General features: G+C 36.5%; 5 protein-coding genes and 1 non-coding gene across 9 annotated transcripts in view; 2 read left to right on the top strand and 4 right to left on the bottom strand.

The window, feature by feature from the left end:
- On the bottom strand, window positions 1-72 carry TRNAG-UCC (transfer RNA glycine (anticodon UCC)). Its single transcript has one exon. It is a non-coding gene; the product is annotated as a tRNA-Gly (tRNA).
- A 1,879-nt stretch (window positions 73-1,951) lies between these two features.
- On the bottom strand, window positions 1,952-7,978 carry LOC149961917 (uncharacterized). The gene is made up of 3 exons (XM_090177270.1): window positions 7,845-7,978; window positions 5,965-7,337; window positions 1,952-5,925 (listed from the first exon to the last, which is right to left on the bottom strand). Exons 2-3 carry the CDS (start codon window positions 7,283-7,285, stop codon window positions 3,323-3,325), a joined length of 3,924 nt encoding a protein of 1,307 aa, XP_090033396.1. The 5' UTR covers window positions 7,286-7,337; window positions 7,845-7,978; the 3' UTR covers window positions 1,952-3,322.
- mRpS34 (mitochondrial ribosomal protein S34) lies at window positions 7,467-8,615 on the top strand. Its single transcript, XM_090177334.1, has 3 exons — window positions 7,467-7,793; window positions 8,076-8,118; window positions 8,177-8,615. The coding sequence occupies exons 1-3, from the start codon at window positions 7,620-7,622 to the stop codon at window positions 8,512-8,514; spliced, it is 555 nt and encodes a 184-aa protein (XP_090033460.1). The 5' UTR covers window positions 7,467-7,619; the 3' UTR covers window positions 8,515-8,615.
- Window positions 8,616-8,725: 110 nt separating this feature from the next.
- On the top strand, window positions 8,726-13,851 carry LOC149961919 (uncharacterized). Of its 3 annotated transcripts, XR_016481140.1 has the most exons (6): window positions 8,726-8,916; window positions 9,491-9,732; window positions 9,810-9,939; window positions 11,493-11,604; window positions 11,672-12,423; window positions 13,235-13,851. XR_016481140.1 is itself a non-coding variant. In XM_090177309.1 (5 exons), exons 2-5 carry the CDS (start codon window positions 9,513-9,515, stop codon window positions 12,365-12,367), a joined length of 1,158 nt encoding a protein of 385 aa, XP_090033435.1. In that variant the 5' UTR covers window positions 8,726-8,916; window positions 9,491-9,512; the 3' UTR covers window positions 12,368-13,255. The 3 variants fall into 3 exon arrangements, 2 of the variants coding, with proteins under 2 accessions (XP_090033435.1, XP_090033441.1); XM_090177309.1 differs by having other exon boundaries at window positions 11,672-13,255; XM_090177315.1 differs by lacking the exon at window positions 8,726-8,916 and adding an exon at window positions 9,110-9,270 and having other exon boundaries at window positions 11,672-13,255.
- Prp31 (pre-mRNA processing factor 31) overlaps window positions 13,847-21,227 on the bottom strand; it is a 38,118-nt gene continuing 30,737 nt past the window's right edge. Inside the window, exons 2-9 of the mRNA XM_090177297.1 lie at window positions 15,779-15,953; window positions 15,581-15,719; window positions 15,421-15,518; window positions 15,242-15,348; window positions 14,850-15,177; window positions 14,403-14,693; window positions 14,205-14,333; window positions 13,847-14,140 (exon numbers count right to left, since the gene is read on the bottom strand). Of these exons, the coding sequence (XP_090033423.1) occupies window positions 13,937-14,140; window positions 14,205-14,333; window positions 14,403-14,693; window positions 14,850-15,177; window positions 15,242-15,348; window positions 15,421-15,518; window positions 15,581-15,719; window positions 15,779-15,946 (1,464 nt within the window). The 5' untranslated portion in view covers window positions 15,947-15,953 and the 3' untranslated portion in view covers window positions 13,847-13,936. The remainder of the gene's footprint in view (window positions 14,141-14,204; window positions 14,334-14,402; window positions 14,694-14,849; window positions 15,178-15,241; window positions 15,349-15,420; window positions 15,519-15,580; window positions 15,720-15,778; window positions 15,954-21,227) is intronic.
- mute (gon-4 like protein muscle wasted) lies at window positions 15,963-21,192 on the bottom strand. Of its 2 annotated transcripts, XM_090177257.1 has the most exons (3): window positions 21,079-21,192; window positions 20,599-20,795; window positions 15,963-20,194 (listed from the first exon to the last, which is right to left on the bottom strand). In XM_090177257.1, the coding sequence occupies exon 3, from the start codon at window positions 20,102-20,104 to the stop codon at window positions 16,103-16,105; it is 4,002 nt and encodes a 1,333-aa protein (XP_090033383.1). In that variant the 5' UTR covers window positions 20,105-20,194; window positions 20,599-20,795; window positions 21,079-21,192; the 3' UTR covers window positions 15,963-16,102. The 2 variants fall into 2 exon arrangements, with proteins under 2 accessions (XP_090033383.1, XP_090033374.1); XM_090177248.1 differs by lacking the exon at window positions 21,079-21,192 and having other exon boundaries at window positions 20,599-21,048.

Here is a 21,227-nt window from a genome sequence, read left to right on the forward strand (position 1 = left end):
TGCGATGGCCGGGAATCGAACCCGGGTCAACTGCTTGGAAGGCAGCTATGCTAACCACTATACCACCATCGCCTTGTATAATAGGCGATCTAAGTTACGCTTTCATAGGCTAGCTCAACTTCATCGTACTCTACAGACGCGTTCTTCCGTATCTCTGAGATTTATCGTGTTATATGGAGCTGTCACGACGTCAGCGTTACGTCAGACTCCCACCAAAAAACAATGTGTTTTTTTAAGCACTTGAAAATAATGCTGAAGTTAGTAAGTTACAATTAAAAATAAATTAATTTATTCAAAAATTAATAATCCTATAGAGAAAGTTCTTACACGTAAAATTTTATAAAATTTTTATTTTGAACGCATAGTTTGACAACAATTATTGTCACGTAATAGATTAATTTCATTGGTTGAATTTCAAATAGTTGCATATCTCAAAGAACTTGTACACCGAAAAATTAGTTGGTCAAATTCGGTGACTAAACTATTTGGCCCTTAAAAGTTGTATAGTATGAACGCCTCTTTATAAGCTGTTTTGTGCGAGGGGGTAGCCAGAGTTCTGATTTATAAATATTTCTAGATTTTCTGAAATATCGAAAATATTCCGTTTATTTCTCGAGATTTCTAATATTTCTTTTGATTTCTCGAGATTTCTTATATTTCTTTGATTTTTCGATATTTCTTTTGATTTCTCGAGATTTCTAATATTTCTTTTGATTTCTCGAGATTTCTAATATTTCTTTTGATTTCTCGAGATTTCTAATATTTCTTTTGATTTCTCGAGATTTCTAATATTTCTTTTAATTTCTCGAGATTTCTAATATTTCTTTTGATTTCTCGAGATTTCTAATATTTCTTTTGATTTCTCGAGATTTCTAATATTTCTTTTGATTTCTCGAGATTTCTAATATTTCTTTTGATTTCTCGAGATTTCTAATATTTTCATTTATTTCTTGAGATTTCCAGAAATATGGAAAATATTTTCATTTATTTCTCTGGATTTCCAATATTTATCCTGGATTTGCGATATTTTCCTTGGATTTTGATTTCCGCATTTCTATCGGCATGGTGATTAGAAAATATTTGTCCAAATAAGCGGATAACAGCGGAAATAAAAAGGCGGTTTTAGGAGTTGATTTTATAAAATAAGAAGTGGTCTTGCCCAACGTGTTAAAATGTTGCTCTTATATGTCACCAGACACGGCTTTATTATTTATTTATTCGCACGAGTAATTTGCACGCGCACTACAAAAAGCTAATATTCCTCGCGCACGAGCGATTTGCACGCGCACTACAAAAAGCTAATTTATTCCTCTGGCGACTGTAGCGCGCGCTCGTAGACTTGTAAAAGTAAGAGACTGTGACGTAAGAGCCACATTAAAACAATAAGGCCACGTTACTATTGAGCAGTTTCTCCTGAAATTGCCTTTTTTAAATCCACTAATTTCGGATACAAAGTAACAATGAACAACGGAAGTACGTCTCTACGCAAACTGAACAGGCTAATTACGATTAAATCTGTTTATTCCGATCTATTAAAAAATAAGGATTACCTATTCCGATTTTGTCAGTGAAACGTTTTTTTTTTTTATAAAAGTCAACCTAATACGTTTTAATATGGATATTGTAATTAATAAAACACAGTTTTGAAATAAAATTGTTTGCAATGTTTCTTTAATTGGAAGTCGCGGCGTGTCGCCATCTGATGGCGAAAAATCGAAATAAAAGCTTGCCTGAACTCCGGTTTCATTTTGACGACGGGATAATTTAGGGATTGCAAGTCTGACATCGTGGCGGCATCTGAAAGTCTTCGTAAGCTAACTTCCTAATGTTAAATAACCCTGCATCAATGTTATTAATGACAGTTTGATAGGTGAAATAAATGACCCAATTTTTAAGTAAACAATATTTATTTCAACCCTTTCAACAATAACTTAAAATCATCTCTTTATAGTATAAAATAGTTCTGCAAGGATTAAACAGGTTTTAAAAATACTTTTTTTAAGCAGGAGAACTATCAATAAGTTTTAAAGAAAGCGGCTGAAAATTAATTGAAAATAAAATGAATGAATAAGTTCGAACTACGAAAAAAAGGTAACAAAATATTAGGGAGTAAATTCAAAATTATTATCTCATTAAAGAGTTTATAAAGCTTATAAGGTCAAAAATAATACTGATTATTTTGTAAACTTACACAAAATAAAAAGCTAAAAAATATCAGCTTCCACATTTTCAATAACAATATTTAGTAAAAATTACTTAGAAAACTCAAGGACCGCTATCCCATAGTAAATTTGTGGTCTCCTCAACGTAACCGTTCATTTGGGGGTGGAAAAGGGGATGAACCGGAATTGGGTACATCTACCGTCTTGTTTTTCAATATTCGTTCGTCTAAAAATTCCTTAAAATTTAAAGGTATTTTGACGTACGTTGTGCCTAAAGTGACGTTTTTCTGCGTTTGAAGCATTCTTCCAAAAGGTGGCGATAGTAGATGAAGGTTACGTTGAGAGGACGTGTTTTGGAGATGATAGCAGTCCTGGAGAATCACTGATTTTCCTATGATTTGAACCTACTTTGGTATAAAAATACAGGAACATTTTTAAGTTGGCACGTTTTTCAGATTAAAAATATAATAACACTTAACGTAAAATTACGTTTTATATTTTTTTATAAGTACTTTAAACACAACTTTGTGAGCATGACTGGTATTAAAAAAAGTATAATATGAAACTCATAAAACGAAATTGAAATTTTTAAACCTGGGCTCTATGGGAACTGCGATTAATTAACGCATAGGGATATTCTGTAAACCCAGGAAATATGTGCTAATGGCGCTCAGGCTGCTCTCGCGCCGAGAAAAAACAACGCTGTATCTGCGCAAGCGCGAAAAACGGGGCATAGAATAGATTCAGATAGGAGAGACATCTGGTGTTGAGTTTTCAAACAAATTTTCGAGCATGATCTGTTAGTGAAACCGAAATTTATCACGGGTGGCGTAATTTACGTAGAAAAAAGTGAGCCCCGTTTTTCGCCCATGCGCAGTTAAGCCTATAGAGGGCTGTTAGCACAAGATTTTCGGTCAGTGAGAGGAATTTATAAGAGACAATAATATGATTAATATCCCTATGCATTAATTAATAAAAGATCAAAATATCATAATATTATCCCATGGAGAAAAGTAAGGAGTGGTTTTGTAAAATAATTCTAACGCCAGGATATTTATTGTCTCCGCCTGGCATCGTTATAGCACCTCTCCTAACCTTTTTTCTATGATTAACCTAAATCTAAAACTTTTTGTGTTTGATCAACGATGACGTAATACAGTTCAGTTCACATCAGAAGTATCCATTGGTTTAACGTCGTCGTACAAACAGCTTAAATTTGAACTTCCATCAAACAGATCAATGTTTTGAAAATCAGCATCTTGATTGGAAAAGTCGTTACAGTCTATAAGGCACATTGGGTTTTCATTTGATACATTCAAAGGCGAGCAGGAATTGATCTGAGTTGAATACGGTAAAGGAGATTTAAAAATAAGAGTCAGGTCTGAATGTCTTGGAATTTCTGTTCCATGTGAGAATTGTTTTAGTTCAGGCAAATCATTGCTGCATTGCCGTTGAGATTCAGATGTGAATGGTGAAAAACTGGTGGTGAACTGAGCTGGGTACGGCGGGGGTGAATCACGATGCGCGTCTTGTTGGCCAAGATTCGGTGAAGCAACATTTTTTATTTGTGCATAATTGGTTGACTGTAAGTTAGACGTGACTGAAAAAGGTTTGCAAGCCGAAGAAACTGAGCTGAAGTGGATGGAATATGGCTGTTGCAATTTATTGTGACGATTAGTTTCTGATAAATATTCTCTTTTTAAAGAATCTTCGTTTGGATGATCTTGATTTAAGTCAACTTGATGGACAAAAGGTTCAAAAAGTATAGGAGATTTGATTTGATCCTGTTTCAATAAGTTTCCGAATTTGGTGTTGAAAGCTGGAACTGTTGATGAATCTTGATTTACATTGTTATTATATAATTCCGTAAAATCTTTGATTTCATTGGAATGTACTCCAGACTTGATTAAACAAGACGCAAATGTTGGAGAGCTAGAACTGAACTGATTCGATTTACTGCCAGTGAACTGATCACAAGAGCTTGATTCTTTTTTAATTTCAACAGGCTTAAACCCGTTAAATGCCTGCTGATTTGTGTTTTCTATCATGTTCACAAACTGGTTTTTCCTTTCCTTTTCGCAACAACATGGTTTGGAATTTTCATAGTCGGATTTCAATTTTAGTAACAAAGGCTCTTTGTGGATTGGCTTTTCAACGTGTTCTATTTTCAAAAAAGGTGATGGTAAAGTTAAAGTCTTCGTACTGGTAGCTAACGTGACCTGATACGGGGTAGATTTTCTAGCTCTACCTTTTTTGGGCTCCAGCTTAAGTGTACTTGATGATAAATTATTGGCCTTTTCCAGTTCATACATTTTTGCGAGAGATTGTAAACGGGCAGAGTTTGATCTGAACTGAACTGGATTTAATAAAGATGATTGGGTCGATGGATAGGTTTCTTTATGGACCCGGTTAATTTTCCCGCGAGTCTTGAACTCAACTGAGTCTGGACAGCGGATTTGTTGTGGTTTAACTCGACTTTGATTAGCATTGGTGTAGTATTTGCCTATCTGACTAGTCTTACTAGTGAGCCGTTGAGAATGATTTGCTACGAAAACTGAATCCGACGAACTAGTTGAAGAATCGGAATCTGAATTGGAACTCAAAATGCTGGCACTACTGTTAATAGTTCTAATTGACATCTTGGGCACATTGGTTCTAGGTACGTCAAGGCTGTACTTTTTAACTACTTCGTTTATTGTAGTCCAAATTTCTTTGTCAGTTTTCCAACTAATTCCATTTTTATTTGGAATTGCTGTATTGGAACAATTTCTATTTTTCGATTGACTAGGTAGTAGATCCGAAATTGGTTCATAATTGAGAATGCTGTGGGATGACTTAGGTTGGTCTATGTTGTAAATGTTTGGATAACTAAAAGTGCTGCTAAATGATGGCAACTCGACTATATTTTTGGTGGGGTATTCTTCGCCCATTAAGGGCCCAATATCCGTTTCGATGTAATCCTTTTCTTTAAACCTGGCCAAGACTTCAAAACTATCGTCTTTTAATGCACTGATGTCAGTCACCATTACTGAGCATAAATTGTTGAATGTTTTTTGCTGGTTTGTACGCTTTTTGGTTAGATGCAAAGTGTCAAACTTAATTTTCGATGAAATATTATCAGTTTGATATTGAGGGAAAGGTGCTTGTGAAACAGTGTCGTGTAAAGACTCATTGGTTTGCATTTGAGTAATTAAGCTTTCGGGTTCGGTCTCAATTAAAGGCCTGACTAGTTCCGGTTTAATTAAAGCTGGACCAATGACGACCCCTTCAGCTTCCTTTGATGGCATAGCCATTTCTTTATTCATCATTAGGGTGGCTGTTTGATGTTCCATAGGTGGTAGCTTCAACGTTTCCAGCACAGCAAATGGCTTGCATAACTCACTTTGGATTGAAGAACTAATTGGAACTGTTTTGTTGAGATGTTGATTAAAAATTTCTGTTTGATTTAAAGGATTTGTAGATGGATTTAAAAGCAAAAACGGCCTAATTGTTTCAAGTTCATTTAAAGTTTTTGCTGTATCTTTTTCGGTTGATTGTGTTGTAGGAAACCAACGCTTGGTCAATTCATTAAGAATAGAAGGTTGCGAAGTTGGAAAATGAATTGGTGGTTTTTTGGCATTCTTTTGACAAGATTTCTTAGCATTTCTTTGAAGAACTAAAGCTTTCATCTTATCCTGCTGATACATATGTTTAGCTGCACTATTTTTATGGAAAGGGTTTGCTGTTTCATGTGACAGATAAATAGCAGGTTTGGCTGATTCATGTTGACTGACAGGCTTTTTTGTTTTGATCTGAGTGAAAGGTTTTCTCGCGTATTGTGTGGTTGAAGAGTTGACCTGTTCATTTTGAATGAATGGTTTTTCAATTTTATGTTGAGTGAATGGATTTCCAGTTTCGTGTTCAGTCAAAGGTACAACAATTTCATTTTTTAATTGAGGCTTTTCAATTTCTTGTTGAGTTGAAGGTTTGTATATCTGGTTGTCGGTTGGTGACTCGCTTCCATTTTGAATCAAAACCCTGATTGATTTTTGGGTAAATGCATTCATAGTATAAACAAAGGGTTGGGGCAATTGGACGTCATTTACATTAGGCTCACAACTGGCAGATGCCACTGCAAGTTTGCCCAAAGAGATTTCAGGCATGACAGGAACTTGAGGTAATTCGTAAGGCATAGGCTTTACAGCCATAAATTCAGGTATTTCGCAAGGCACAGGCTTTACAGCCATAAATTCAGGTACACGTTCATCTTGGGACGGATTATTGCAAATTTCTTGATGCATTTTGCTGACATGTCGCTTCAACGTAGGCGAGTAATGGCACGCATATTCACAGTGTTTGCAATCAAATTGAACCTTATGTTTATTTTTCGCAGGCTGAATTTTTACGGAATCTACAGCTTCTGAGGTTTTGGGAATGGGTTGACTGTGACTAAAACTACTTTCGCTATTTGTAAATTTTGGATTTTTACATGATGGAGAGTTAGGAGATGATGTTGAGTAAGTTCTGAATTTATCTAGTGGTTTAGCTTCTGGTTGGAGGTATATTTCATATAAATTTTCATCAATTGGAGATGTTAACATATTACACGAGTTGCCATTATTAGTATCATAATGTGGTGAAAGTCCATCATTAAATGGCGAAAAAATAGAAGCATCTGATGGAATGTTGGTAGATAAATCACCGTTACTGCTATAGTCAGGACTGGTGATGGGTGAAACTAGATTTGTTTTACATTTATCAGATTCCTTTACATTTTTGATAACCGTTTTTGTTTTTAGGTTTTCTGATTTTGAATGGCTTGAAACATCAGGAATCGCACATTTCCATGATGTCAATGGTTCGCGTTTCTTATGCTTGTACGTTTGGATGTGCCTCTTCAGTTCATAGTTGGTGCTAGTAGAATAGTCACATTCGTTGCATTTAAAAATTCTGCTGCTCTCTAAATGTTTGTTCTTGTAGTGCCTTTTAAAAGATTCGAATCTTACGTTAACATGCATGCATATTGGGCAAATATAGCCCTCCTTGTGGTATTCTTGCTTGTGAAGTTTAAATTCTTCACGCGAATTTAAATTAAGCTTGCAACAAATGCAATATTCTTTGAGTAAGCTGTTTATGCGTTTCATGATTCTTGGGTGGTGTAATTGGTGTTTTTTAATTGATTTTCATTTAATAAACCTATTTAAAAAAGAAATAATATTAGGAGCGAAAATCATTAAAACTCCAGATCACATGTAGCTTGACCATCTTGTTTATGCATTTTCATAAAAATCCATTGCCCAGCTTGTTATTTTAGAAATATCATTTAGCAATAGAGGGCAATACGGTACTAGCAATCTCGCGTGCCAAACAATATGGCGGCCGCTGTTTACAATTGGCGAGCTATCTTATAAGTTGTAATTTGTTTAAGATAAGTATACACTTGACTCTATATCTGGATATTAATTGGAAATTTACAAAATGCCGATAAAATACATCGGAAAACCTTCCAAAAATGTGGGTAAAACCCTCTTCGAAATATTATGCGAATTGAAAAACTTGGGCATTGGTCGAATGGTCATTAGAGGTTGGTTTTTAAAATATAAAGAACCCAGCTATTACATTATCAAGAAAGTAGAACCACAAATGGATCCGGTACGTTACAATTTGCATTTAGTTATAAATAAATGTCACAGATTTACTTACATTTTTTTGAGAAAAACCCATCAATCACCTCACCCGGTGGGCTGGTACCACGTTACTAGGTAGCCTTTTAGGCCTTTGCTGTATTACTTTTTTTTCGAAATGACGTAGTGTTGTTTTTTTCTCGGCGGTGCTGCCTTCTGGTTACTTTAAAAGGAACAATTTCACGCGTCAATTTTGAATCGATATTTACGTTGCTGTTTCGTTTACCAAAAATATTTTGTATCTTTGCAGGAAAATATGTGGGGTTATGTATGGGCAGAAAAGACTTTTAGAGGTGAAACTTTAATTTTGCTAAGATTCCTAAAATAATGTTAATTATCTGACAAAAATAGGTCTAAAGCTACCCCAACTTGAGCAAATACCGTCAACTTACGCTCCAGATTTTAGACTAATTCCCAAAGAAGAAGAATACAAGTTCCTGGAGAATAAACAAGTGGTTCCAATTAAAATTCTACCCAGAGACACCGAATTTCCGCCCTTGATGTCCGAGATATTACGGATAGACAAAGGCTTGCCTAAAGATACACCCCCACGATTGCCACTTAACTACCATGAAAACTCTCCTATGGCTTACAGAAAAGCGAAAGAAGGAGAAACACCCAATATTAAAATAACTTTACAACCAAATATCAACCCAGCACTATTAAAGAAAGTGAAACCGGTTGCTTAAACATTTTTGTGAATTTAGTGTAATAAAATTTGTCATAGCTTTAAAACAAACATAATTATTAAGCCTTGGTACATTTACGTTTTAACGCATTTCATTGCAATAAATTAGCGCAAATAATGTTGAAATAACTTCCTTCTGTGTTACCAACGTTACTATGAGGCCGGAAAATGACAAATATCTTACTCAACTTCTGAAGTTTAGGCTTATACTTTTCAGAAACTCAAGGTGCGTTCGATTGCAATGGAACCTTATCTCATCGAAGATAAGTTAAGACGGTATAGGCAAAGTTAGGCCCAAACACGGTGATGAATAAAGCGTTCGAGTCTCCAACACTCTTATCAGCGGCCTAATCTTTTGAAGTGCACATATGCCTTGAACGCCAGCAAACGTTGGCGGTTATTGGTAAGTAATTAAAATTAGTATATTTCGTACTTAAACTTGGCTTAAATTAATTACGATAAAGTTAAAGTAATGTAATAAATTTAAATTGTAAAATACAATGACAGCGCGCGACAAAACTAGTATTAAATTGCTTCGCGATACCGGCGTCACCATAAATGTTATCATCGCCTCGAATATTTTTAATTTAGCTTTAGGCTTAGAGTTAAAAAGACGAGAGGACGCCAACATGGGTACCCGTGAAAGGGAATATAACGTATAAAATAAAGGCGATTTACGCAAATCTAGATAAATATACAACTAGATAATACCTTCATTGTGATTCACTTAATCAATTTTTGACGCTCAATCAGAAGTGTGAGTAATGGCATTAGAATCTCTTTAGGAGACATTTTTGCACCGAAATCTGCAGAGCATCTCGTGATTTCTACCGTCGCGGTTACGAAAAGTAGATTCGAACGAACGCAAATAAGATTTTGATTTAGATTAGATACTTAACTTACGATATAAAAAGTTTAATAACTTCCTTTTTGGGGTAGTGAAGCTTTAATTTTAACCGCACCTCTTACCAAACCAGGTCAAACGAAAACTGAAACAAAATGGCCAAATCTCTTTTACTTGTACTTTTTCTCGTCGGACTAAGTTGCGGGTTTCATTTTCAAGAGAAACTAGAATACTTGAAAAGATTGGTAAGGAGAGAAACGAATAAAGTATGGAACTTGGATCAGTACCCGAACCCAAAAACCAATTTTGGAGACTGTAATAGACGTCGCCCTTCCATGATTTGCGATCCTGACAGAATTTTGACCGATGATCAAGGTACGTTTCGTCCATTGTTTTATATGTTGCTGTCGTCAATAAGACTTATTTTTAATTTAGAGGTTAATTAATTTCAGCGAATAACCTGGATTTTATAATTTCTCAAATTAAAAACGAAACCATTTGCGTATGTAGCGATTGTTCCCAGCCCAACTCCGGAATATCTGTGGCCGTCGCTGCTATGAATCATATGTACCATGATTATCAGTAAGAAAGATTTTAGTGTTCGACTTCGCGGAAATATTTATGTCGCATTTCGTTCTGAGTCAAACAAAGGAAAATGGCATACGGTAGGGACAACACGATAGTCTCTCAGCGTTTTCCTAGGACAAAAATGGAACATTTGTTTCAACGATTCGAGCTAAAAAAGAACACGCAAAAATTGTTCCCAGAGCCATCTTGAACAATTGGTCTGTTGAAATCGAGAGATCGGTTGCGAACTATTTCAGAGTGCCCGAGAGCAATAAACGAAACACGCGAAAATTAATCGGAACCGATATTCGAGCACGCAAACGGAACGAGAAAAGTTGATCGAGGCAGTCAAATTAGCAAATACCAGTGTAGCATTTGGCATTAAAAAATTGCTTCTTTTAGTATTTTCTGTAACTGCATGGTCCTAACTCAGTTTCAGCAACATACAAAAATAACGCCATTTTAATGTGTTGCTGAAAATTATTCTTCAACGTACGAGTAGTCGCTAGTCTATCGCTATCAGTGATGCTATGGGCTTGCAAGACGGGGTAAACAAGTATGACCTTGAGATATACCGTGTTTAAAGTACGGCCATTCAGTCGTCGAGATAGCGTCGGTACGACCTCGGGGAGCCAAGCAACCGTGCACGGGGTCTGCAAATACACTTACTATAACGTCCCCTTAAGGGGGAAGACTACAGTGGCCATTGTCTACTTTCGCGCTATTTCAAGCTGAACTCTTTTAATTTTGTATTATAACTTATAAAATTAATATTTATGTGTAGAACAGCCTCTTGTTTCGTGCTTAAAATAATTTTGGCAGTTTGAAATTTAAAAGTAATTAAGTTATTACGTTTTAATTCGGACCCCCGGGGCTAAACAAGATGGACAAGTGCCCAAACTACTCTTTAGTTAGGACCTTATATCTCGTTAACTATTATTATTAGAATGATCAAAATTATTTTAAGCACTAGAGGAAGATTCAGCCTAATAAGAAAAATATAATTAAATTATGTAATTGTTAAAACAGAAACGTTCAGCTTGAACTAAAAAGAGGCTTTTACTGTATTCTTCCCCCTTAAGTATATAAACTGTCATAATCAAATGACTAACAACAATAATTTTCTTTGGACTAAACTCAGAACGAAATGTTACCATTCACTTACTAGGGCAGAATATTTTGGTTGATATGCTCTAAATTCTCCAACTCTACCAATGGGCAATAGACGCTTCAATAAAACATCTTCAAGGAAATCGCCAAGAAATAATATTACCGAGAACCAGGACCTGAAAGTTACTGTTTATATAGTGCTTGTTGAAATAATGGTAACTTTTCAACTGTAAATAGAATGCCGTGGTTTTGTTAAGCCTTAATTATACGTCAAAAAAGCTACCTGGTTAAAAGGAAACCCTTTTTGCATACCGTACAAGTTTCCATTATTTCAACAAGCACTATATAAACAATAACTTGCGGGTCCTGGTTCTCGATTTCCTTGAAGGATGATTTATTTAAGCGTCTATTGTGGGAAATTTATTTAAACTTGATAGGTCCACATTATCCAATTCTAGCGACGACATGTCAGTGAAAGCCGAAGAGTTCGCAAAAGGACTGGCTAAGAGGTGGGAATTCGGACAATGCAAGGACTACATAATCATCTTACTGGCTACGGACGAGAAACAGGTTTGGTTTTAACAAAAAAGGCAAATGATACCGCGGAGATAGGACTGACCATAACCTTACTCCTCAGTCATTCATCGTCAGTGGAGAAAATGTCCACAGCGTTTTGAGTGAAACGAAAATCGGCGAAATATTTGAGGAGATAAAAGATCATTTTCGAACCGAAGCTTACTACCAGGGTCTCGAATCGCTCATCAAGTCCATTTACGATAACATTAAAATGATTCTCAAGGCCCCTACCAGAGCCGAGGACGAAACGAATCAGTCCAACGTGGGTCTAACGGTGGGACTGGTGGTCGGATTCGTGGCCTTGGCTGCTCTCTTCGCGGTCGGCGTTCTGGCAATTCGCAAAAGGCAGCAACGAACCGGCGGAGGTGACAAATTCATGTTCGACAGTCACAAAACCAGCGCGAGAAAGGATATTAACAAATCGAACATCGTCAAAGTACCCGTGGTTTTCCCGGGCGCGGTGTACCAACCCTGCAGCATCGAGGACCCGGCTGGTAATTTCAAACGAGGCAGCGACGAAGAAATCAACTTTGAGGAGGGCAAAAGTAGGTTTATTGATTCAAATTCACCGATGAATGACCAACTAGCGGATGTCCACAACGGCCATATTCGCCATGAACTGACCGCCGTTGAGGAAGAAGACAGCAAAGACATTTTGGAAGAGATTGACGTGGACGATCCCGATGAAAAGATTGTTTTTGCGCAAACGCATCCGCCTAAACCGCCTCGTACCTTCGAGACGGGACCCCGAGTTTAGATTCGCTACCTGGTGGCATTGGAGTTTATAAGCTAACTTTTACGGATTACCTCAAGGTAATTTGGTTCATATTGCAATCACTAGGTGACGCTTTGCAAAATTATTAAATTAAGCGATCCGTCAAGTCACTTAGAGCCACGTAGCGGTCAAACAGCGATTTTCGTCTGCTATTTATGAAACACCAATCGTATGCTTAACCATTGAGTTGGGAATATAGTCATACTAGAGGCAAATTTTGTATTTGATGCCTGGGGGTACTTTCTTGAAATCATGTACGAACCAAAACAGTTATCATTGGTCAGTGGCGTCATCTACCGCAAGTTAGCGGTGAGAATATTATAAGCCAGTGGCGCCATCTGCCACTAGCGTGAAACGAGTATAACAGACATTTAAAAAAATTATATTTTCTTTGATGCCACCGGTTCGTACATAATTTCAAGAAAGTGTTCCTCAATACTCTAGCCACAGCAGATAAAAATTGTGGCCCCAGACGCTTCCAACGTTAATCCTACAGTATATTCCCAACTCAATATGCTTAAAGGGCCACACTGGCCATTTAATTTGACCTTTTAAACGCTCATTTCCAGAATAGGATTGGTTGTATCTGCTACCACGTGCTAAAGTCGGGCCGAATTTTTTAAATGCCGGTGTGGTCCGTCAACAGACGAAAATCTGGCAATTTGGGAGCTCCTCACGTTGATCACTACGTGGCTCTATATATACTGAAAAAGCCAATTCCTTACTTCAAGTGCGTTAAAAAAAACTCATTCCTCGGTACTCCAAAATTAAAGCTATAAACTCCTGGTTTTAACCATTTTTGCAATTTTTAACGTAATTATTTTTGTCTTAATCTTTATTTCATTAAAGGGTCCTAAATGGGAAATTAAGCGAAGTAATTTTTCATTTTCTGTTGCATAGCCATGACTCAATTTCACGTAGAATTCTATCGCTAAAGTTCATTCGCCATTATTCTACTTCTGTCATTAACTTCCAATATTTCTTTTTGTCTTCCTCTTTTTCGTTCCCATGGTATTTAGAACACCTTCCATCTTGGTATATATATTTTTTAAAACTTTATTAATAATTAATATTAAAAGAGATGGGTGGTTTCCTAGTCAAATGTTAAATAATATTTAGTTTCGTTCGAAGTATATTTTAATAATATATTGTTCGACTTGTATTTTTCAAATTCAAGCTTGGTTTTGTCATTTGCTAAGCCTTGGTTTTACAAATATATAATCGAGAAATTTCAAAAATAATTTTGTGCGTGAATGATACCACTACATGTTAGTCTAAAAGCAGGTTAGTAAGCCAGCTAAACCCAAACATATACCGGTCATGTCTCACGCAAAAACGTAATTTTGAGATTGGTCAATAAGTGCCAAATGTTTGTTCACATCATGTAAGTTATAAATCTGGAGAATAAGTGTTAAAAATAAGCTTATTATGTACCTTAATAAAGTTTGTACGTCACAAAAATAGATACAAAAACTCATTTGTAATTTGAGTCAACATTTACATATTCGAAGTACGTCAAATATTGTACCACGTAAAATCTAATGTGATGTCCTAATTACTGCTTTGAACCTTAAAGAATCCTCCGGTGTTAGAAAAGTATTTAGCGTTGGCTTCATTGCCTTTTTTCTCAGCCGCGTGAGGATTAACAATTTCAAGACCCTGTAAGGGTGTGAAAGCAACGCTCGAGGCTGTTCCAGATACCGTCCTTTTGACCGTCGTGCTTCCACCATACACTTGTTGCTTTTGCAAGTTCCTCTACAAATTTTAAAATTTTTACTATACCGAAACGCATATTAAGACGAGGGAATCAAAGACTTACTTGTAACGTCTTTGAGATCCTGACTTTGGTTTTTTCATCAATTTGCGGAGCGCGGATTCTCCCAGTGCCACCTTTTCCAACCTGACCCATGCTGAAACCTAAATCATCTTGATAGGCATCTTCCTCGATCTGTAGAAATAGAAATTTCTTATAAAATAATTTGGAAAACTTCAATTTCTTAAACAAAATATAACAGACCTCTCCAAACGTCATTCTGTTAGCTTGACGTCTCAGCTCCGTGACTGCAAAACGTTCCTTCATTTTACGAACCCTCTTTCCGCCTCTTTTCTTTTTGGCTTGATCTATAGGCGCTGGTAATGGTTTGACTTGTTTGACTGGCGGAGGTTCCTGAAGTTTGTCTAGCTTCCTTTCAACTTCTTCACGTAAGCTGTGACCAATGTTGCCATTCGCAGATTGATGAAAACTGTCCACTCTTGCAGCAAGAGTACATTTAGCCGCAACTAATCTGGCAGCTTTCCGTCGTAGATCCTAATAGAATAGTTTGGTTAACCGTTATTTTGAATTAATACGCTTCGGTATATGGTTAGTAAAAATTATACAGCCGCAGGTAATAAAAAAATTAGTCTAGATTAAAAATATGCCTTGCGTAATGTATGAATACAAATTGAGAGGAAACTCGCGTACCGAAGGCGTATTCTGAACAATATCTGAATAATAAATAAATCCAGTATGTGGTAATATAGCAGAGGTAGAAAATCCACTGAGCGTTTTCTTTTGGGACCCCAAAACTAAAATGTTGCAGGCTGGCATTTTTGATAAATTTGTCAAACCACCAGCGACTCCCATCAATTTGGCAGCTATTGGGGCTCCAACAATGGTCGAGATGTTAGGAGCAATGAAAGACATTCTTGATTCAACATAAGCGTATATCTGCATTTTAAAGTTGTTTAGCTCAACAGCCATGTCGCAAGCTTCTGAAACGGTTTTAAGTTCATCTTCGGTGAGTAGCAGCCTAAAATATAAAAATTTTAAGACAACACTAATAGTAAAGGAAAGTAAAAAGAAGAAATTCTAACCCTTGCGTTGTTGACGCTGTAACACTCACTACCATAATAGTTGCTGGGGTCAACATTTGCAGGAGAATTTCATTATTCTTCGCTTTATCAAGATCGTTACCAAGTTCCTTAAAATAATAATAATCAGCATCAATTAAAAATAATGGACTGGATGTAATTATAATCTACATCATACTTACTCTAACAGTTGAAACATACTCCATGGCTCCAGGAACTAAAGATTCCAGTTCAGGAAACCTTTTTGAGTATTTATCACGGCAGAATTTGTGGATTATGTCTAAAATTTGGAAAATATGCATTAGCTTTAGGCATAAAATTAAATTTAGAAATATCTCGTACTAATTTCATTATCAATTTCCACAGCAAAATTATTAGCTTCAACTATAAGTTGGTATTCTGGATCTGATTCGACAGGACCAAGAATTTCATTACGATTATCTTCTATATGTTTTGCTATTTCTTTCATTACCTGCTTCAACTATTGAAAACAAAATGTTTTAGAGAGAATGATATTTGTTTCAAAATATTGAAACACACCTGTTCACTATCCCTCAGTTTGGCAATGGAACGTATGGATTTCCCACTCGTGTCCACCTCCATAGCAATGTCTTCCACATCTTCAATTTCATCTTCTTGGAGCAACTGTTCTTCCTCCGCTTCGCCGCAATCTTCCAAATCAGCCAACAGCTCATCAGCTAACGACATTTTTTAACTGTAAAATGGCACTTAGTTGAAAAAAAATGACCCTTTGCAATTAAATTTTTGTAGTTTAAGCTTATTGTAGTTTTCAATAAGACAAAAATGATAATAATTCGTTTGTATTTACACAAAAATGGAACATTTACATATTTAATTTAAAGACTATGAACTTTCATCATCAGTTTCAGTTTCCATCCCGTCATTAATCTTATGAGCCAAAAACAAATTTATAAGTTCTTTAAACCTATTCTTTACACTTTCTAATGTTCTATTTTTCAAAGTTTTGGACACTTCTTCAAATGAGGTTTCAGATAAACCTTTGCTAACATGAAGTTTCTGACAGGTTTTTAACAAAACGGCATCTTCCTCTTTACTCCATTTAGGAGAGTCTGGTGCTTTAACGTATGAATCATTTGAAACATTTTCAATTTTAAAAATGTCCGCAGTCTCCGATATCACGATGTTAGGTTCATCCAAATCCAAAGGTTCGTCACAATTTGACTTATCATACTCAATTGTATCTTTATCATCGTCATCTTTGAAATATTCGCTTAGTTGCATTTTGGAATGACAGATTATTTGAGCTGGTTTCATGGCTTTACCAGCTTGAGTCTGCAAGTACACATGGCCATCGATGAATCGAAGTCCACATTTTACGCAGTGCTTGCTACGATGAAGCATTCGCAAATCAGAAGTATTAAGGTGGCAAGAACATGGACATTCTTTTCCACCATATGGATCTTCAGACTCAGGTACAAATATTTCTTCAATACCATCGTCATCTTCATCCAACATTTCCGAATCACTATCGGGTAGTTTTAACTCCTCAAAATCAGCCATTAAAGTTTCAGGAGGTTGTTCTTCAGGAAGTAACAAGTTAAATTCTTCAATTAAATGACTGCGTCCCCGTAAGAAGGGGTTAACAGCTGCGTGTAGTTGATCTGCAGTCAACCCATTCTGCGTTTCAAGATGTTTCAACATTTTAAGTACTTTTTGTAGCTGTTGAGGTTGCTGGCCAAACTGAACTTCTAGTTTACGAAGGAATAACTGGGATTTCATAAACAGATTATGGTCTTCAAGTCTATTACACTCTATCGCTTGTTCCGGTAATAAGAAGGCAACAAAGTCATTGACTAGGTTTGGATAGTTGGTAAACATTTTGCTTATGTCATGGTACAATTCAACAGCTGTTCTACTATTAGTTTGAAAGTCGTGCATTGTACTTAGAAATAAATCAAAAGTTTCGGTATCTTCAGACAACGCCTCTTTCACTTTTTGAAAATACGCATTTGCATAGGCTGTCTCTCTAGCTTCACGAAGGGGGTCCGATTCTACCAAGTCCACAGCCAATAAGGGAAGGGTGGATTCCAACTCCTTCTCATGCCTCTTCTTTTTCTTAACATTCAATGTTATTGGGTTTTTCTTGCAAATTGTACTACTTGCTACCATGAGCGCAGCTAAGTCCACCTCATTATCAATATTTTCATCTTCATTATCATCCCCTTCTTCACAAGTATCAACTTCACTTTGAGATCCAGCTTCATTGGCAACCTCATCTGGACACAAAGGCAGCCCGTCGGGGCTTGGAGCATCAGTTCTCTCCAATGAATTAATTTTAGCAGCGGTGCTAATATTAGTACTATCTTCAATATTTGGTTGCAACAAAGAAACAGCTGTCGATGAGGAAATACTGGGATCCTGAATATTCGAACCTTCAACTGGTTTTGGTAGTAAAGATCGATATTGTACCGGATTTTCAAGTACACATTTCTTTACAGGGGATAGAAAATTTAACTGGCCACGAACAACAGCGCGGCTGTTTCTCATTCCATACTTTTTCAAAATTGAAGATATTTGTTTCATTGGCGAGCTAGATTTCAAAGGACTTTTTGGAAGCCGAGGTAGTAATGGTGCCAAAGGTTTATTAGTAGTCGGTGTTGTCACACGGACAGATCTCCTTCTTACTGGAGTTAGGAAGGGACTTGGCTTAGGCAAATTAGCTTTGACAGGTGTGGCAGGTGATATAGGTATTCTCCACTTTCGAATGAAATGCGAAAGCACCCAAAATGGCATATTTCCTGTCGATTTTTGGTCTTTGGGTGCTAAGACAGTTGTCGGATCAAAGGATGGTATAGTGAAAGGTACCAGCGGAGCTTTACCTTGTTTGAAATAATGGGCAATAGGATTATTTTCAGTCGGTTTTGTTTTGCGATTTTTTATTCTCAATTTAATGTTCTCCTCAGTTTTATTAGGAACTAGGTGAGTTTGAATCAAATGAGATACCTTAAACCCTTCTATACGAGAGAATTCCTCGAGCCCATATGCAATAAGAATGTCTTCACATGGAAAAAAGTTTATTTTCCCTACTGCGAGAGGTTTTGGATTCATCATAATACTTGGTAAGAGCTGTGGGTACATAAAGACTTTGCTACTTGCAATTACTTCCTGTAGTGGTTTTGGAATTTTTCTAATAGCAAGTCTATCAGAAGCCCTACTTTTTTCAGATTTAAAACTCTGGGTACAGTCAATTGGCTTCTTGTTCAATTTTGTTACTATATCAATTGCTGCTGGAAGATTATAAGCTGCAAAGGCAGACTTGCGATGAGGCTCAAGGAACTCTTTTTTGGAAAACTGGTCTAGTTCCATCAACAACGTTTGACAAGAATCCGAGTGCTCTTTCAACTTTGGATCAGCATGGGTTAGAACAAAAGTTTGCGTTAGTAGCTGGACATGCATTCTCATTTGTTCTTCCAATCTCGCAGTCATCTCCGGACTTAGGAACATTGAATCGGGACCCAAACTTGCGTTTTCGTCTTCTTCTTGCGCAGTGGTACCTTCTGGAGTTGAAACATCTTGCATCTTTGACGGGGAATTCGTATCATCATCCTCATCCTCTTCGGCATCCACGTACAGTTCAGCTGTTTCCAGCAACTCTGCAATAAGTTCATTTAGTTCTTTCTTTGAGACTTTAACAGCCCTATCATTGCGTAAATCCCATTGGTCAGTTGCTTCAACATCATCTTCTATAAAGTTATATTCAGGATCATCATTAATTTCATCTTCAACATTGTGCTCCATGTTTGGAAGAGGCTTGATAAAGTCACTTAGAAAATTCTTCCAATCATCATCATCACAATCGTAATCAGAATCATACATATCCATGGTGATATCCGGTGCAATAAACGCAGCTTCAATACTTTCTAATGGAGTATCATCTAAAGGTAACTTTGACCTCGTTCTGAAGGATATTTTATCATCTGTTGAAAGTTCTGGTGAAAATAACATCTGACTACCCTCCATATTTTCTGGTTCTTCCGCAACAATAACCAGCCTGCTTTCATCTTCCGACTGCGCAGATCCACTCTCGTGTTCATTGGCTGGTGGATCATTTTTAATTTTGGGTGAGCTAAAATCACTTAAGTTTGCCTCTTCATCTTCATCTTCCTCAACATCTGCAGATGGCTCAAAATCATCATCGTCACTTTCATTCTCAGGAAATTCATCTGCTAGTAGCTGGTGAGCTTTTTGACCAGTTTCACCTTCATTTTCTTTGGATTCATTAACTTGTCCCTTCAGTTGACGTATCTTAGAACGAGTTAGCTTTGGTTCATAAAATGCTTCGGGTACTTCTAGGTTACCACCTCCTTCAGTCTCTGAATGCATTGTATTCCACACCATGGCTAAAACATGTTCGTTTGTTATCACGTGGCGTAATATACTACGGACATTCCTAGGTGTTAATTTATTCTTTTGAGCTGTTTTTTCCAATACAGTATCAATATCTTCTTTCATGCCTTCTAGAATGTTTTCAACTTCAGGTTCTACATTGGTTTTCAATTTCTTACGACCTTTTTTGCCTGGTTTCTTTAATATCCTTTTCAATGAAGGTTGAGCGGAGCTAGTACTGGCTATACTACCATCAATTTCTTCATTCTCCGATGATTTGTCTGGAAACTCTTTTGTTGATATTATATTTCCAGCCTCTTTCAGTTTGATTTCTGGAGCTGCATTGCTATTTATATCCTTTCCATTATCACCATCTTTATCAATGTTTTCTGTGCACGCAATAAACTCCTCTATGCTTTTCAATACTTCATTCTTAGAATCCTTATTAGGGTCAGCAGCCTGCGTTTCATCATCTTGTAAACTTTCCATGGCTTCCATTTTTATATTAATAATAAATTAGGATTTATATTAAAAAAAAAAGTGTTCATAATTTTCGTGGAAACTGAAGGCTCCATCTTCACTGATGGCCTAAAGCACCAAATAGAAATGGAACAACACTGATAGTATAATTCAACTGTATATGTCAGCCTAAAATACTGGAATGGGAATTTTCAAACTATGTTTACAGTAATAATACCTTTTAATATAAAAGAAAATATTTTGGATTTAGTATAATTAAATCACAATATGCAATTTTTAAGTTATTGCGTAATACCAAGTATTGCATAATACAAATGGTATTTATTTTTTCCCTACAAGAGTAAAGAGTTAAGACAAGATTGACAGTACTAAGCCTTGGACCCACAAGGAACTTGAAGGAAGCGTAGGGGCATTACACCGATTTTTTTTAATAAATGCCGGTATTTTCAACCGTCTATATTAATTGAAGGTTTATTTTGAAAAGGAGGAACCGGTTCAAAAGCGAAACTCACCAAATATCCTGCAAGTATTTCGTGAGACAAAAATATATCTATGCCCAAAAGCGGCTTTCGAAAGAGCAGACTGGTAAATGGGTAAATTAAATTATAATAACAAGAATGGATATCACACAGATAAACGGGAAACGAGAATACCTTAGTTCATTTTCACCAGAGTCTGTTATATACTCTATGCTTTCCACAAAACACCCCTTTTCGATAAAGAGCAGAAAGCTTATCTTGTTTGTTTATAAACCCTAGTAATTTTGTTGATAACGGCATTAAAGGTCGCGCAATATTTGCTAATTAACGTAAGACGCGTTAATATGAATGGAATATCCATAAAGCCCCTTACAACCCTGCCATAGAAGTACCGTATTGCGAGTCAAAATGGACACGCATAGCAAATAAAATCACATCATTCTAAGTAGAAAACCCCCTAATTTTTGCGTTATCTCGCGAATGAAAAGGCGAAAACTAATTATCTAATGTTACCAAATCTTGCTATACTCTAAAACATCTTGGATTCTACCAACGAGCCAATGAGCGAGGCGACTAGTATTACCCGCCAATGGGATCCGATCGAAGGAAATCTCCACCTGAGATGACATCAGCCAAAACACGAGGGTGCTCCATAAAACGGG

Source organism: Leiobunum rupestre, chromosome 1 (assembly GCF_980474605.1).
Source record: "Leiobunum rupestre chromosome 1, qqLeiRupe1.1.hap1, whole genome shotgun sequence".
In the NCBI taxonomy this organism is placed as follows: domain Eukaryota; kingdom Metazoa; phylum Arthropoda; class Arachnida; order Opiliones; family Sclerosomatidae; genus Leiobunum; species Leiobunum rupestre.